Source organism: Paramormyrops kingsleyae, chromosome 18 (genome assembly GCF_048594095.1).
Source record: "Paramormyrops kingsleyae isolate MSU_618 chromosome 18, PKINGS_0.4, whole genome shotgun sequence".
Lineage (NCBI taxonomy): Eukaryota > Metazoa > Chordata > Actinopteri > Osteoglossiformes > Mormyridae > Paramormyrops > Paramormyrops kingsleyae.
Window position 1 is genome coordinate 20,048,128 of NC_132814.1, and position 17,488 is coordinate 20,065,615.

A 17,488-nucleotide genomic window follows, 5' to 3' on the forward strand; every position below is an offset into this window, starting at 1 on the left:
TTGTGCCTCCATATTTCTGCTTCAGAAAATCTGTTCAATATACTTTTGTCTAACATCACCTGTGCCGGCGGTGAAACTGGCCAGTGCTTATTAGTGGAATAATGTTCCGTTGTTTTTTATTTCGTGAAACTGACAGATCAATCTGCCAGCCAGATTTAATAAGAATCATGAACATATCGTTGGTTGAATGAATAAAATAAAAGGCTGTGTCCCATTTTATTATAATCTCAATCGCCGTCCCCCAATAACAAACGAATAACTAACAAACAGCTTAACAATACAACTTGTCCCTCCTCTGTTGTTTTGGGGTGGCGCTGTAGTTTCAGATGATGTGTGAAGTTTAACATAGAAATTTTTAGCATCTCCCATGTTTATTTAACATTATGGTCCCAGTTCTGTTTTGCGGTGTGAAAGCAGCGAACTAAAGTGGGCAGGAGCTTCAAAAGTCCCTGTTCAAAGACGGACCAGGGACCAGGTTCTAGAACTTCGGTGCCTAATAGTATAATAATGTCGTGCCGTGGTCGTCTGGTAATACACAGCTGACCCCCCTTTCCTGGGACACTTGTCTGTCTTTCATGCTATAGGTGATTGTGTACTTGTGCCACCTCCACCGCCTCTAGCCCCGCCTCTGCCTGGCACGTCTCCAACTGTCATCCTCAGCACCGGCCTATCAGGTGAGGCCTTTTGTCTCTTAATACTGCTGTACTCTGACATGAATGCATCTATCATATGACAGGCTGAAATCCTGATGTTATAGTAGATCAGGCAGAGGGACCCCAAGTCCTCGTTCTCCAGTAGTCTGTCTGTGAATGTCAAAAAAAAAATATTCAAAACCATTCTTTTGTTCTATAGCCATAAGAATCAAAAAGCCCATAAAGACAAAGTTTCGCCTGCCTGTGTTCAACTGGACGGCTCTGAAACCCACACAGATCAACGGCACTGTATTCAATGAGATTGACGACGAGAGAGTTCTAGAGGTCAGAGTTCAGCCATCTGTCGCCTCTGCTCTTTGTAAAAAAAAAGGCATAACCCTGTGTGTCTGTCTGCTATTATTTGCAGGAGCTGGATCTAGACAAGTTTGAGGAACTCTTCAAAACCAAAGCTCAGGGTCCAGTAATGGACCTGTCCTGCCCCAAGAACAAAGTTTCCCAAAAGATCGTCAACAAGGTTACCTTGCTAGATGCCAACCGTTCTAAGAATTTGGCCATCACGTTACGCAAGGCTGCAAAGAGCACAGAGGAGATCTGCAAAGCTATCCAGATGTAGGTGTAGATGCAGTTTCCCTCCACTGGTATTCACTGTTGGGTGTGCTGATCTTACAGATGACCAAGTCATGCTTCCCTGTAGGTATGACCTGAAGGCCCTGCCAGTGGACTTTATAGAATGCCTGATGCGATTCCTGCCCACGGATGCAGAGGGCAAACTTCTGCGTCAGTATGAGCGAGAGCGTCGTCCAGTGGAGCAGCTGGCTGAAGAGGACCGCTTCATGTTACACTTTAGCAAAATTGAAAGGCTCACGCAAAGAATGACGATCATCACCTTTGTGGGCAACTTCATTGATAACGTCAATATGCTGACTCCGGTATGTGTCATTGGCTCATTGTGAAGATGGCACAGGCAGGACAGTGAAAATGTTGGGTTTTGTGTTGTTCCGAGAGGACTGATATCTAAGCATTACATTTATAATTATTTAACAGATATATCCAAACCAACAAACATTTTCGAAAGCAGGGTCAGCCAGTCCCTAAAGTAATTGGGGTAGCTTCAGTTGGTTACAATACAAGACAGTGTAAAACAGTTCAAGACAATGCACAACAATAGAGATGGTGTGAAACAATAAATACAGTGCAAAACAATACAGACAGTGTGATACAAGAGAGGTAAGGGGTATGTGCTGATTACGGTGCATTGCCACACCCACCACATGATGAACCACCTCAGGGATGGGACCCTCTGTCCAGCCGGGTAGCACCTCAGCACCACGCTAGTCCAAAAGGAACAGTGGGAGTATTTTTACCCCCCCTCCCCCCAGTGGCTGCAGTGCCAATCCTGCCACCAACCCCAAAATATTCCCTGTAAGTTGGCGCGCCTGCTTGCAGGGCTGGATGTAGGTTAACATCATACCCAGGATGAAGCAATTGCAGGTTAAAGGCCTTGCTCAAGGGCCCAATGGCATTCAGTTACTCCAGGCATTTGCGGGATTCAAACCAGCAACCTTCCAGCTGCTGGCACAGATCCGTAACTTCAGTCATCACTCCACTCAGCAAAACAACGGAGCGTCAGGAAATATGAGACAAAAGCAAAACTAGACAATATTTAGTCAGAGGTTTATATGGTGCAGGTGCCATGGATATGGCTGCTCAGGGGCACCAGGCTGAATCACTGCACTGACCCTGCGATTTGTACCAGGATCCTGCGATTTGTACCAGGACCCTGCTCACGAATACAGTGTCCTTGTTTCCAATCACTCTCTTCCTTTTCTAGCAACTGAATGCAATTATTGCTGCATCTGCCTCGGTGAAATCATCACCCAAACTGAAGAGAATGCTGGAGGTGCGTTCCGCTGTTGGCCTGTGTATGATTCATGTACGATGTGGAAAGGTGGCGGGCTGTTCCGTCTCTCTCAGACCTCTTTTCATCGTACAGCTTAAATCTGTTCTCATTTCACAAAATAATAATCATATTAGGTTTACATTCCTGTATCTCTGCTTACTCTGGATTTTTAATATTAATTTATCTTCCTTCCTTTATGTAGATTATTTTAGCTTTGGGAAATTATATGAATAGCAGCAAAAGAGGCTCAGTTTACGGGTTCAAGCTTCAAAGCCTGGATCTGGTAAGTGCTTCTTTGGAGAGGAGGTTCGCAGCTCTCGCTGATCCTGGACCAGTTCCGAGTCTGAGAGGTCTTCCTGCTTATTTGCGTTCCAGTTGCTGGACACCAAGTCTACAGACAGGAAGCTGACGCTGCTGCACTACATTGCACTCATTGTGAAGGACAAGTACCCGGATCTGGCCAACTTCTTCAACGAATTGCACTTCGTCGACAAGGCAGCAGCTGGTCAGCACCCCAGGCCGTATCCGGGAACGGGGCAGGGTCCCGGTTCACAGGGGAGTGATGTACATGTTTCTATGCACAGTATCGCTGGAGAATGTCCTGCTGGATGTGCGAGAGCTGTGCAAGGGTATGGAGCTCATCCGTAGGGAGTGCAGCCTGCATGATCACGTGGTGCTCAAGGACTTCCTGCAGACATATGAGCCACAGCTCGACAAACTGCAGAAGGATTCCAAGACGGCAGAGGTGACAGCCTTTTGTTTTAGACACAATTAAAATGCTCCTCCCCAAATAAGTGATATAACACACTATTCACTAGACCAGCCCACGTCGATCAGAAAAATTAGCCAGCAACACCACAAACCTCCTTGACAAACTTATTAACTTCGTCCCCTCACTGACCTGTAGGAAGCGTACAACAGTGTGGTTCATTACTTTGGAGAGAGTGCCAAGACGACCCCACCCTCAGTCTTCTTTCCTGTGTTTGTGCGTTTCGTCAAGGCGTACAAGGTAAGAGGTCACGTCGTCCCGCACGGACAGAGGAAGCCTCCGTTTTCGCCTCTGCAGAAACTTTGCTTTTGTGTATTTGTGTTGCTTCATGGATTTAAAAACAACAAAGATGGGCTCCTATTCTGTCACCGGACGCAGTGGAAAGTCAGCGGCCACATAACAGGAAAGGCCAGCTGGCCTGCACTTCTCACAGCAGCCTTGGTGTTTAGACTGGCCCCCCGCCCTGCTATGGCCCCAACCCGGCTGTGGCTCTCTCAGCGGCAAAGCCCTTCCTGGCATTGTTCTCTGGCTGGATTTATGCATTTGCTCAGGAAGACTGAAGGATCTCCTGGTCCCATCTGTCGGGGGGTGTCGCAGAAACCTGAGCCCAGTCATGGGAAACGTAGCCTTGAGAAGTGACGGGTGCTGATCTTGGTGCGTGTGTGACTGTGCAGGAAGCTGTGGAGGAGAATGAGCAGAGGAAGAAGCAGGAGGCGGCCATGAGGGAGAAGCTACTGGCTCAGGAGGCCAAGCAGCAGAACCCGAAGGTAAAGGCTTCAGACTGAAGTTTTGAGATGTTTCTCTGCTTCACTGGTTTGAATTCATGTCACTGTATGAATGCATGAACTACCAGCAGATACCTATGATGTCCCAGGTACAGGCACAGAAGAAGAGGCAGCAGCAGCAGGAGATGATCGCAGAGCTGCGCAGACGGCAGGCTAAGGACCACCGGCCTGTGTATGAGGGCAAGGATGGCACCATAGAGGACATTATCACAGGTGGGCTGCATTGTAAACATGGACCCAACCTGAGGGCAAAGGTCACAGTGGTCCTACAGTCGTCCCCCTGCAGAAAGTACACAGTCTGTTATGTGATTAGGATGCCTCAGCGGATGAGACACAATGCCTTCCAGGTCAAAATCTCCATGCAGCCGAGACAGTGAGCCGGTCCTGATGTTCTGCTGGGAAATATACTGCTCTGTAGGTGACGCAGTGTGCCACCTACTCCAGTGGCTGTACTGTTCCCAAAAGCCAATCCAGTGACTCATTAACCAAGAAAGACTCTGTGTCATATGGTGTTCATCTTAAGCGAATCCTTCATGATAATCAGCCTTAATATCCCCTCTATCCCAGCGCCTACCAACTCCATATTAATTCAGGGCCTTTTTCCTGTACGAGGAGCATCCCTGCTACTGTCTGTGGTGCCGACTGGGGCCATTCAGGTGTGCTGTTGTCTCTGTGCCCCCCAGCATTGAAGAGCGTGCCCTTCACGGCCCGTACTGCCAAGCGGAGTTCCCGCTTCTTCTGTGACACCAACCTCTACGATGAGTCCAACTGCTAGCCCCTTACCCCCACGCTGCCCCCTGCTCACACACAGTCCAGGTGGTTTGGACCTCCTCCATATGCCCCCCCCCCCACCCCATGCATGCCCATCGACGTTTGCATGCTCATCCACATGCCCCTCCTCCCAACTAACCCAGTTCCCGAGAACCAGCTGCGTTTTCATTTTGGTTCTTTCACGTCTCGCTTTACCACCAGCCAAATCTCTACAAATGCTGTTTGTACTGAACAATAGCAAGTTTGTAGCTTAATTGGCACAATGTCCAAATATTTGTCATTTTAATTTGAAATCTATCCTAATTCCAGCCTTTATTTTATTTATAAGATCCCTGGCTTTTGTTGCTCAGATATAGCTGTACATGAGACATGGAGTTGAGGCTCCAATGAAATCATGGAGAGAGGTTTGGCTTTGAGAACCTGGGTTTCCTTAAAATCCAGGCTTAACTAATCATGTTTTTTCCCTTCCTAACATGTTTACCTCTGACTTTTTTGTTTTTTTTAGCCAAACTGAAGGTTGACCTCCGTACATTTGCCCCTCTAAAGTGCGGGTAAGCTGGGTAGCTTCCTGTTGCTGCCAGCTGCTTGGATGTCGTCCAGGGATGGACCCTGATGCAGCCGTTTTGCGAAGCACCAAGCATATTGACCTTGACCGAAGCTGACGTTGCTCTGGTGCACTGGGGCAGAAATGCAGCATGGTGGCTCAGGGGCGAGTGTAGCAGCTAATAATCTAATAATTTTTCCTTTCATAAAACGCAGTAATGTTGATAATGCAATAACTGGTCAATAATGTGAAACATTTTTCGTTCAGATATTTTATTACATTATTGGTAAGTTATTACATTATCGGCTTTTATTATAAGAATGGCAAAATGGTTGTTATTGGTAGTTAATACATAACTTGAACATAACGGTAGTTATTGCGTTATTGGCTGCTACATAAAGCACTGTCACCTTCTAGGTTACAGGGGCTTGGGCTTTGAAATTTGCCCCCATTCTCTGTGTGTGGAGTTTTCTATCTTCTGTGGATTGACTCTTGTAGTCCGGACACACAGTTAAGCTAACTGACATCTTTAAATTACCTGTAGTGTGTGCACGCTCTGATAGTGCCCTGCCTTGTAACCTGTGCTGCCTGTGCTGCCTAGGATCGGGCTAGTGATGGGCAAAATGATACTTATAAAACATTTTGATATTTTTTTTGACTCCACTAGATGGTGCTGTCTGTTCAAAAAAGGGCTCAAAGCATGCCCCAAAGCAAGCCAAGAGCACCATCTAGTGGGGTCAAAAAATACAGCAAATGGTTCATGAAGCTTCATTTTCCCATCACTAGATCAGGCCCAGGCCCACTGCCAACCCGGCTTAAGTATGTGGTTGGAGTAGATATCAGTGAGAGAAAAATCTGAATTTTATTCTCTACAACAGTCTACTAGGAAAGTGCCAGTTAAACCTAGTAAAGAAAAACTAATCCCGTGTTTATAAAATGTGATTTGATCAGCAGCATAGTAAGATAACTTATGAAAGGTAGTATTTTTGGTGCTTCTCCAAACTTGCCTATGTTAAAAATAAAATGTCTGTCAGCTGCTTGCTGTATATTGCTAATCTTATAACCTGTGTACCATGCTGAGATAACCAGCTGCCTGTCCCCCGGCCGTCTCGGGGCTCGCCCGCCCGCGCTGCCTGTCCCCCGGCCGTCTCGGGGCTCGCCCGCCCGCGCTGCCTGTCCCCCGGCCGTCTCGGGGCTCGCCCGCCCGCGCTGCCTGTCCCCCGGCCGTCTCGGGGCTCGCCGCCCGCGCTGCCTGTCCCCCGGCCGTCTCGGGGCTCGCCCGCCCGCGCTGCCTGTCCCTCTACTCACACTTTCATGCTACCCTGATAAATGTTTTCTGACCCTTTAGAGCCTTCCAGATGCCAGGTGTCTTCCTGCTGGTCTCACCCTTGTGTCCTCTCCCACTCACAGATCTCCGAAACCAGCCCTTCCTGCGTGCTGACGCAGTGATCCGCTGCGGGTGGAAGCGACTGTAACCCCAGCCCCCGCCCATCCTCCCCTCCAGTGACCCTGCCTCCCCTCCCGGCTGCCACACCCCTGTCCATGTGTCTACATTCCCTGTCCCCACTGACTTGAGACAAGTACAACACTGGGGGTGTGAATTGAGTAGCGATATTCAATAATGTATATTCATGTCTATTTCAATATGGACGATGCTCTGGAAGCAAAGGCACAGCTAGAGATTTTGGGCCCCATGAACGCATATCATTCTCTCAGTCCAGACCACTATGTCCCAATTATCTTCCAAGTTTTATGGGGCTACTGGAATTGTCCTAACTTCCCCCCCCCCTTTACGGCATCCCTCACTAGGAGGGGGAGCTGGCACATGGCCTTATGGGTAATGGCTGCTGCATCTCCAGCTATTCCTACACATGGACACAGTTCTTTCAGACCGAGGAGCCCATGGATTGTTTTATAAAAAAATAAGCTGGCGACCCCAAGTGTCTGGAGAACGCGTGATGTATAGTGTGCACCAATATGACCTTATTTTCATAACCTGAGCATACTATGTGATCAAGCAAGAAGTCAGCCTGCAAAATATTGTTTAACTACCATAAGAAGTGTAGTCTTAGCCAGACAATAGCAGACTGCAGTGCTGATGATGCTGTGTGTGTGCGTGTGTGTACAGATGCACATACAGACATGCTAGACAAACCAAAAACAAAAGTGCCTTTTTGTTATGACAGTATTATATCTTTATTCTTTTATTTGTATTTTTAAAGCTTTTTTAAAAAAGGTTTTTATGCGTTTTTGTATACATTTGCCTTAAATTTTAAGTACTGTAAAAAGAATCTTGCAACATTTTGGTTTTAATTTAAACTGCAGCTTTGACTAGACAAAATATGCATTTCAGTGTTGTATCTAATTGTGATTGTGTAAGGCTTTACAGATAGCACTGAAGTCAAGATATATGTATATATATTTCTGTTAACCTAGACAAATTTTAAAGAGAATTTCACCTCTTGAAATGTTCTGAAGACTCAAGATGATTGGCAGACATTTAGAGTAATTATTACTAAGCACTAACAGCACTGGATTGGCTTGACTGGTGTTTGTTCTTGTATTTAATTTCCCCTCCAGTAGCTTAAAGGGGTGAACTGACAAGTGGAAGAAAGACGTGTTGTTTAGTACATTATCATAAGGTGAATTAGGATACCACTACTATCCAGCAGCTCTGCATTTTCCTAGGATTGTTTAAGAATTTGGTCACCTGTCCTGCAAAAAGTGACCATTTCATGGTTTTTTCATTTGTCTTCAAACTGTACATCTTGTGTTTATATCAAGCTGAATTTTGTACTTTTATATCAAGCTGTTGATGGCAATAAGGCGCATCTGAGAAACTGAATGGAGGTTTTCAGAATGGTCCAGTACATTAGTGTACAGTCAGTACAGTTGTTACAGTGCCATCAGTCCTGTACAGCCACTGCAGCCCAGGTGTTGCAGTACAGAGCAACTGGCTAGTACAGATTCTCCTTGGTTAGAAAATGAACCAGAAAAACGTGATATTTTCACATATCACATATGTGTGCATTTTTAATAAGCAGTGTGCCTGTGATTTCTACAAGGCTGTGCTGGCAATCCTGTATAAGTTATTGCACATTTAGTAAGAAGATACAGTAATTGCAAAATAAATATTAAACTATAATCAGGCACCCAGATGTTTTGGAGATTCAGATCAATTAATATCCATCCCAACTGATCTTTAAGGTCATGTTACCAGTGATGTCTGCAGCGGAAAATGGCTCATTAGATCCCAGTATACCAGTAACGGTTAGTACACTAATTAAACATAAACTAATGCACACTACTCCTTGCATTCTATGCATTTTCTTCAAATCAATATGGTCAGAGACAAGTGTAATAATTGGAAACCATAAGAGATAATGTCATGGAAAGAGAACTTTGTCTCTACTTTTAATAAATTCAGAAATACTGATTTGTGTCATTTACTTGGTCTGGTTTTTAGTCTGGGTATATCAAACATGCATCATAAAAAATTGAACAATGACAAACTGACAGTTGTGCTCAATTGAATCAATAATTCACTTACTATAGATTTGGATGCTCTTTAGATACTGCCTGAATGACACTTTTTATAGATCGTTTATCCAGTAAGATGGGTCACATTTGCAACACTGCAGTCAGCCAGTGAGATCAGAGCAGCCAAATCCACTTTAAATGCTATGATAAGCTTTGTTATGAAACTGCATTAACTTCTCCAGTGAATACCCTGAAGGCCCTGACAGACCACCACTGGCAATTTTATGCTTGACGCCAATAAGCAGCGTTCATTGAGCGCACTCAGGCGTCTGGCATGGCTATTACCAGCATGTCAAACAACGCTGCCACTGGTTCTGCTGAAGCTGGTTTGTATGAACATTTCACGGACTTTTATGAACAAATCAGTACAGATTCCAATGGGAAAAAAAAAATCACTTTTATGCTAAGTCCAAACGCCAGCCACATCTGCAACGAATTTGAAATGACACATTGAAATGAAATTCCATTGCATCTACACTATAACTTCACTACACCTCTTCTGCATAATAAAAACTGTATATCAAGCTGAATTACATTTGTAAACAAATGTATTTTGAGTTGTCCTACTTTGTGATACATTAAGTGATAAAACACATTGGTGTTGGCTTTTAAAAGTAACCTCTGCCTGTGATTCGATAGTAGTGTACAATAACCCATTTAGTTAGGGAAGTGGCAATGATTGGGCGTGGTGGGTGGATGGAGAAGGGATTCTACTGAAAAATAGTAGCTCAAAGTTCATTTTTATCTGTGTGAACTGAGCATTGAGCTATCAAGTGTGAACTCGCACAAAACTGCATTTTCTGTCATCAATTTTCCATTCCCACTGATTTGGGAATGCTGTAACCCACCAGCAGAGCACAAACAGAACAAAATATAAAATTATATTCACATACAAAGTAGTCAATTATTTTTATAATTTAGTGTTTTTTATTTTTTCTAATAAAGAGGCTGGATCAGGGTGTCACATTAAGCAGGCTGTGTCTATGGGTTAGGGTTCTTTACTTTAAGGGGTCCTCTGCATCATCCTCCTTCTCCTGCATGCCGGACAGTGAGTCCAGGATGCTGTTTGCTCCCATGTTCAGGGTGTCACATATGTAAGGAAAGTCCCCTGCATCGTCCTCTGCTTCTGCAAGCAACTCCTCCATCTCCTCTATGCTGGACAGTGAGTCCAGGCTGCTGTGGACTCCCATGTTCAGGGTCGCGTAAACCCGGTTGGTGAAGCTTATGGGCTGCAGGAAGAACCGGAGGACCGAGGTCAGTCACGGGGCACCCAGATTTCCACACAAACACAGGCGAACTGGGCATGTTCACGTCTTCATAGGGTCACATCAATGGTGATGTAGGGTAGCAGGGGGGGGACTTCCAGCCATTTTAGTTATGTGTAACTAGAAAGTGGAAGCATGAGGGATCCTAGTAGCGCCCCTAGCCCTGAGTGTCACATGTCAAACCTGAATCCTTTTGGTCACAAATGCAATTATTTCACCAATGTTCCACCTATTGTTCAGCATGTCACTGAACAGGCCCCTCCCTGTCTAAGAAGGAGAAATATGTTTATGTAACCTGGTCTGGGTCCAGGGAGAAATCTGCATTCAGCAGTTCAATTGCGCCATCATCTAGCTCTTCTTCATATATCTTGTATGCAGGGTTCCCAATCTCCACATTCATGGGCCTATTGGTCATTCTCTGATGCTGGAACCCCTTGGCCCTGCAGCAAAGACAATGGTGAGATCAGACTCAATAGATACACGCACATGAAACACTAAGCTCAGCAAGCGTCGGATGCATCAATGAAGAGCCATTGCACACACTGGCAATGAGCATGCTCAGAACACCACAATGAAGAGCGATGGCACACACTGGCAATGAGCATGCTCAGAACACCACAATGAAGAGCCATGGCGTGCACAGGCAATGGACATGCTCAGAATGCACCAATGAAGACCCATGCCACATATGGATGCTGTGCATGTCCAGATGGCACCAATGCCCAGAGAAGAGTCATAGGACATGCAGGCTGAGAGCATGCCCAAAATGCCCCAATGAAGAGCTTTGCTAATATGGAAGTAAATATTTTAATGCATTTCAGATAACATGGTCTCATAACTATTGTACATCAAACAGAATAGCACTGTAAAAAAACAAAAATTTGACAATGATTATTTACCATAGTGGTGAATAAAAGACACACAGTGGGAAGTAAGTGAAAGGCTCAGTTTACTACAGACTGGCTAAATAGTCAGCCAAGACACAGGTGTGACGCCAATTCAATTCAACATATTTTTATATAGCACCTTTCACAACAGGCACTCGACAAGAGTGTGTGGCAATCCATCATTACATTTCTTATGCTGAATTGTGAAAGAAAGACAGACAGACAGGCAGACAGACAGACAATGGAGGAAAGAAACTGACAAGTCCCAAGACTCAACCTTAGCCCAACAATGGCAACTTACCCACTCATTTTCCTCTTGTACCAGAAGATGGCGCCAACAAGCAGCAGCACTGCAAGCAGTAGCAGCACTGCAATCGTAGCTGAGGTAGAGCCAACTAAAAGGCAAAAAACAGCCTTTAAACTCAAAAATAAACAAAGAGTTTTAATAAATGAAAGAGCCGTTGGATCCGTACCACTGGCCCAGCCCCGCTCCCTGGAAGAGGCAGAATTCTCACAGCGGTGCCCCGTCCATCCCTCACTGCACCTGCACGCATATAAAGCAGGTAAGCATTCAGTCGGTGTGCTAATAATGCAGGTGTGTGGTAGGTGTGTGGAAGTGCGGGGTCCGTCTCTCACTGGCACTCTGGTAGTTCAGTGTCAGGGTCCATAGTGCAGTTCCCGTTCACACAGTAATCGTCACATGTGAAGCAGCTTGGTCGAACCTTGCCGTCGGTGCAGCTGGAGACAAAGGAGGAACAGGAAGTCAGGGCAAGAGGAACAGGAAGTCAGGCCTGGACACAGACAGACATCCAGTGCCAGAAACAAGGGGACACACTTGCACATGACCCCTCCACTGGGAGTGCTGTGGAGGATGCAGTGGCCGCTCCCACAGTACAGACAGCTGTCCACCTCACAGAAGCGTCCATGAAACCTCAGGGGACACCGACACAGCAGGGAGCCGTCAGTGACCTGCTGACATATGCCCTTGTTCTTGCAGTAGCCATTACATGTACCTGCAGGACAGTTAATACTGTTATCAGCTATCAACCTCTCAGAATGGAAACATGAAGAACACTCTATAAAACCATTTTTAGAACCCGCAGGCATCAAACATGTCAAAGTCTCGAAGAATGACACGATTTCTTTTTTTTTTTTAGATCAGTCATCAAACTAACACTGGTGTCCATCTTCTGTAATTCACACAGTTTTGCTGTTTGTGTTGCATTCTGTGGTTGTCCAGAGCAACATATGCGTGAATGTTTCCTCTACTGTCTCACACAGCTCAATGCTTTGGCACATTATACACACTCACTGTACTGGCATCTGTCCCCCAGGAAACCAGCAAGGCAGGAGCAGCTGGGCTGGTTGCCCAGAGTCACAGAGCAGGATCCCCTACTCAGGCAATACCCCTGGCAAGTATGGGTCTCACACGTGGGACCAGTAAAGCCAACAAGACAGTGGCAGGTCGGTACTCCTGGACGAAGAGAGCGGAGGGCGGCAGGAGGGGGGAGAGGTTGGCAAAAAACAAAAGAAAGAGTAACAGAGGTGGGAATTTCTGGTTCAGAAAGTGAAAATCCAGACGAAGATTTTGGTTCAGTTGGATAGTCTATGATTGTAACTCTTAACTCAACTGGTTGGTTGAAACCCGCAACCCTGCTCAGCAAATTTTATGAAGATTATTTCAAAATGCTGGAACAGTGTTGCTTTTGAAAATATCGTATACTACGGTATAATGTCTGGACACTCTGAAAAGTTACATAGGTGGGTACCTTTGCACCTCCTCATCAGACCCAGATCTAGACTGTTCAGGCTGGGGGGGAGGGCAGTTAAAAATTTTGAGTGGGTAGCTTTTCACACAATGTACTACAGTATATTACAGTGCGGTACCAACTTGTGTCCAGAGAAATAGGTGCGGCACTTGGACATTTACATATTTTATGTTTGAACTATTTGGGAACTCCTCCCTAACCCTAACCCTAACTCTCTAATCTAGAAAGATTATTGTTATTAATTACTATTACTGTATGTGTTTCTGGGGATGAAATTTATGTGCACTGAAAAGTGAAGTTTAAATTGGCCCTTAAGCCTTAAGTGCGAACGTGTCCCTGGGGGTTCACCTGTGTGGGAGGTGGTGCACATCCCCCCATTCTGGCAGTAGTTCTGGCACTGGTCAATCTCGCACCTCTCGCCACGGTAACTGGCCAAACAGTGACACTTGGGCTTCTTGTGGGCGTTAAGGAAGCAGCTACCACCATTCCAGCACTGCAAGCTGCAGGGGCCAGCAGGAGGCGCTAGAGACATGAGAATCATCGGGGAGATGAAGGATCAACCACTTTAACTTCATACTTAAATAAATGAATTTCTATAAGCGTATTATACATATTACAGTAACAGAATATTCTGGAATTCTGGGGACATATAGGAGGCGACGTGCGGCTCAGTGGCTTGGGGCACTGTGCCAGTGAGCAGAAGGGTTGGCAGTGCAATATCACCACTGGGCCCCTGAGTAAGGCCTTTAATCCTCAACTACTCCAGGGGCCCTGTGACCCTGCTTTCTCCAAAAAATAAATCTACACTCCTGTGCAAAAAAAAGATAACGAGTAATCAAAAATGGGCCAACATTTTGTGCTGAACCCCTCGGTGGGTGCAGCTCAGGCAGCGTTTGGTCTGAAAGCCCCTTAAGGCTCCTCGGGATGGGGGGGGGGGGGTGGGGGGAGCATAGGAATGGTACTCACAGGGGGGTGTTATCGTGGGGCTGGACGCCACACAGGCCTCATTATCCAGAGTGTGACCATTGGGGCAGGTGCAGACAGGACCAGTGGGGCTCAGCAGGCAGAGATACTCACACCTCCTCCACTCACATGGGTTCCTCACTGGAACACAGGAGCATGTGCTTAGGGGCTTTGGGAACCTCAGACCAAGTAGTACAAAAGACAGAGGAGTGATTCTCACCTTCAGGCTGCTTATGGCGGTGGTACAGCACGACATCGGTAGCATGGTTAATGCCAGTGGTCAGGTTCTCCATAACGCCCTTGCCAAACTTGTTCACCCGGAAGATAACGTTAGTAATGTAGGTGACACCGTAGATATAATCCTCAAACACATCAATGCTGAAGGGATGAAAGAGCTCTGTATATAAAGAAAAAAGATAGTCAAGTCATCTCATCGAACGTCAGCATTAGAACTGAAAGTGTCAGCAAATCCCCAAGCAGCTTTTAGTAGTTCTGCTCCTTCTGGGTGAAACTCAACTGTTCTTCAGACCAGTGACAGCCACCACAGGGTCTTGGCCGGAGAGTCTCACGCTGCCGATGATAGAGAGCTTGGCGTCGGCCCAATACAGGCGCTCGTTGAAGTGATCCACAGCCAGGCCTGTGGGGAAAACAGTGTCTCAGCCTTTAACTTTTAGTCCCTAGTGTTGAGGATGATGACACTACAGGAAAACCTAGAGACTGCTATAGGAAAAGGCAGCTAGAGAAACATATCCGAGGAAACATGGAGATAAACACCGGTTGGCCACTGTATGTTCTCCTGGATCAGCGTGTTTCTCATGGTTCCATCCATAGCTGCAGTTTCTATCTTCGGGTGTTTTCCCCAGTTTGCCCAGTACATTTTTCTGTGAAAAAAATTTAGTTAAAGGGGAGGTTTCCAGTCATGACACAACTGCGCACAAATTCAGGCACAATTTAAGGGAGTATAAGCGAGTATATAAAAAAAGCAAAGAAAATTCCAGTGATCTAATCTAAATCTAGAATTTACTTCTCTAAATATTTCCTGTTTGTTTCTCTGACTTATAATCAACTGGTACAGCTGACCTTTGTGTTTCCCTAAGGAGTCCTTAAGCTCTCACCCTCTTGGGGGATCCACCACAATCACGTAGGGCTTCTCAGTCATGCCTGAGATCAGGGTTTTCCGGTACGACCCACTTATCTGGGCAACTTCAATTACACCCCGAGCTGAATCAGTCCAGTAAATGTTGCCAGCCACCCAGTCCACTGCAATGCCACGTGGCATCTTCAGATCAGGAATCTAGAGACAGGGCAACAAAAACAAATATTTGTCCTGGCCGGTCTCCAGAGATTTGCTTGCAAAGTTGGCTGTAAAACCAAGGTGTGCCAGAAGATGTATTGGACAGGTCACCTCCAGATCCACCACACGGGGGTCATTCTGGCTCCTGCTGTGTTGGACCACAGATGAGATCTTAGTGGAGCTAGGAAGGTCATAGTATGAAATGCGATGGCTGTGCCAGTTTGTCCAGAAGATCTTGTTGGACTTCATGTGCAGGTCGATGGCACCTATGCGCACACTGGACTGACCCTGGAAAGCCTGCTTATACAGCCACATCCCGGGGTCTAGGCTGCGAACCTCATTATCACCACCAATGTAGAGCACCTCTCTGTCGCTGTTCAAACCTGTGGTTGATAGGTAATGTTGAGGGCTGTACAACTCCAGAACAGCAACATACTGGAGGACAGAACCCTTTCAGTTGTTAGGGAACATTACTGAGCACCTTCATACGGAGCACTCACTGTCGGCCTTGCAGGTGTTGTCGATCTTGGTGAAATACTCATGGCAGCTGCACTTGTATGACCCCTTGGTGTTCACACATAGGTGAGAGCAGATTCCAAACTGCTCACATTCATTCTTATCTGCACAAAAACCACAAAGGGAACCATATAAACACAAAGGGAACCATATAAGCACAAAGAGAACCAGATAAGCGCAAGGAGAACCATATAACCAGAAAAAGAACTAGATAAGTACAAGGAGAACCATATAACCACAAAAGAACACCTATGGTCATGAGCTATGGGTAATGACCGAAAGAATGAGATCACGAATACAGGCGGCCGAAATGAGGTTTCTCCGCAGGGTGTCTGGGCTCTCCCTTAAGGATAAGGTAAGAAGTTTGGATATCTGGGAGAGTCTCAGAGTAGAACCGCTGCTTCTTCACGTCGAAAGGAGCCAGTTGAGGTGGTTTGGACACCTGGTGCGGATGCCTCCTGGGCGGCTACCCGGAGAGGTTTTCCGTGCCTGTCCTACAGGGAGGAGGCCCCGGGTCAGACCCAGGACTCGCTGGAGGGATTATATCTCTCGGCTGGCCTGGGAACGCCTCGGTGTCCCCCCCGAGGAGCTGGTAGAGGTAGCTGGGGAGAGGGAGGTCTGGGTATCTCTCCTGAAGCTGCTACCCCCGCGACTCGAACCCCAGACAAGCGGAAGCCAATGGATGGATGGATAGAACAATATAAGCACAAAGAGAACCATATAAGCACAAAAGAGACAGAGCAGCCTGAAGAGCAAATCATGGCTGATCATGCACTCAGGCCTGTATGGATCAGTATTTTTTGGAATATATGTAGCGATGTTAATTAATCATTTAAACGGTTTGGTTGTGTTGCCACCTGCTGTACGGACAGTACCTTTGCAAACTTTATAAAATACAGTAGATTGGTCAGATTTCACAAAACAAACCATTCACATCACAATCAATCTGCTAAATAAAAGGAAAAGTCAATGAAAATGTAGTGTTGTATTCTTACGATACCTCTGAAATGTGTACTGTGGACACAGTTGTAACCAGGTACGCTAAAATACTATCATATTGCCCACCACTAGTATTGTTACTTTGTAAACTACTCGACTGACTCATAAAATCGGCCATATTTAGATTGGCCAAGTGCCAGTCAGAGCCGATCAGGACAAAAATTGGCAATTTCCAGTCACTAGCCTGCCGATTGGTGCATCTTGAATTAAAATAATTAAAATTAAACAATGATTGCAATCAAAACAAATAAAAATATAAATAAAAATAGTATGGACTATATTTCGATGCACTGACAGGTTGGAACTAGAAAGGAATTGCTTTGAGGAAATGATGATGGGAGTGGATCACAGGGTCCTCTGACCTGCGCAGGTGTTGTGCTCTGTCTTCTGGAAGCCTGATTTGCAGGAGCAGAAGGTGTCCGTCCCATTTTGGACACAGTGCGCCTCATCCCCATCTCCACACCGGGTGGTACCTCTGAGGCAGCTGTTCAGTGTGCTGTCTGTTGGACAGCATAGTATGGAGCAGCAGGTAGAGATCAAGAGGGTCTGTCTCAGCTGTAGGTCTAGTCCAGTTAATAGCCTCATAGCTAAGTGAGGTTTTTACAGAAGTTTGTTTATAAAAAACAAAGATCCCACAACCTGTGAACACTGTCATTACATGTGAGTATCATATCATATTATGAGATCAGACCAGTATTGTTACTTCTTCTTTTGGACTTGTACTGTAAATAGTATTCTTGCAACCTTGTCGACAATTCAAACCAATTTCAATAAATGATTTTTCAGTCACAATGGCAGGATCATGTACACCTGGGTGAGAGAGACCGGCGCGA

General features: G+C 45.9%; 2 protein-coding genes across 5 annotated transcripts in view; one reads left to right on the forward strand and one right to left on the reverse strand.

The window, feature by feature from the left end:
• Positions 1–8,858, forward strand: part of fmnl3 (formin-like 3) — a 32,367-nt gene extending 23,509 nt beyond the window's left edge. For 2 of the 4 annotated variants that reach the window (XM_023798923.2, XM_023798925.2), the window contains 13 exons: positions 585–674; positions 853–977; positions 1,060–1,262; positions 1,348–1,582; positions 2,485–2,553; positions 2,756–2,836; positions 2,929–3,058; positions 3,138–3,298; positions 3,461–3,562; positions 3,997–4,089; positions 4,197–4,320; positions 4,791–4,923; positions 6,833–8,858. In XM_023798923.2, coding sequence (XP_023654691.1) covers positions 585–674; positions 853–977; positions 1,060–1,262; positions 1,348–1,582; positions 2,485–2,553; positions 2,756–2,836; positions 2,929–3,058; positions 3,138–3,298; positions 3,461–3,562; positions 3,997–4,089; positions 4,197–4,320; positions 4,791–4,882 — 1,505 coding nt within the window. In that variant the 3' untranslated portion in view covers positions 4,883–4,923; positions 6,833–8,858. Of the gene's footprint in view, positions 1–584; positions 675–852; positions 978–1,059; positions 1,263–1,347; positions 1,583–2,484; positions 2,554–2,755; positions 2,837–2,928; positions 3,059–3,137; positions 3,299–3,460; positions 3,563–3,996; positions 4,090–4,196; positions 4,321–4,790; positions 4,924–5,383; positions 5,430–6,832 lie in introns of all 4 variants that reach the window. The other 2 variants (XR_002836572.2, XM_023798924.2) reach the window with 2 other exon arrangements.
• A 1,020-nt stretch (positions 8,859–9,878) lies between these two features.
• Positions 9,879–17,488, reverse strand: part of LOC111837075 (low-density lipoprotein receptor-related protein 1-like) — a 50,031-nt gene continuing 42,421 nt past the window's right edge. Inside the window, exons 74-89 of the mRNA XM_072702243.1 lie at positions 17,018–17,155; positions 15,641–15,760; positions 15,252–15,523; positions 14,962–15,140; positions 14,621–14,727; positions 14,364–14,483; positions 14,067–14,243; positions 13,850–13,987; positions 13,232–13,405; positions 12,427–12,588; positions 11,950–12,127; positions 11,751–11,852; positions 11,588–11,658; positions 11,416–11,509; positions 10,523–10,667; positions 9,879–10,191 (exon numbers count right to left, since the gene is read on the reverse strand). Coding sequence (XP_072558344.1) covers positions 9,961–10,191; positions 10,523–10,667; positions 11,416–11,509; positions 11,588–11,658; positions 11,751–11,852; positions 11,950–12,127; positions 12,427–12,588; positions 13,232–13,405; positions 13,850–13,987; positions 14,067–14,243; positions 14,364–14,483; positions 14,621–14,727; positions 14,962–15,140; positions 15,252–15,523; positions 15,641–15,760; positions 17,018–17,155 — 2,408 coding nt within the window. The 3' untranslated portion in view covers positions 9,879–9,960. The remainder of the gene's footprint in view (positions 10,192–10,522; positions 10,668–11,415; positions 11,510–11,587; positions 11,659–11,750; positions 11,853–11,949; positions 12,128–12,426; positions 12,589–13,231; positions 13,406–13,849; positions 13,988–14,066; positions 14,244–14,363; positions 14,484–14,620; positions 14,728–14,961; positions 15,141–15,251; positions 15,524–15,640; positions 15,761–17,017; positions 17,156–17,488) is intronic.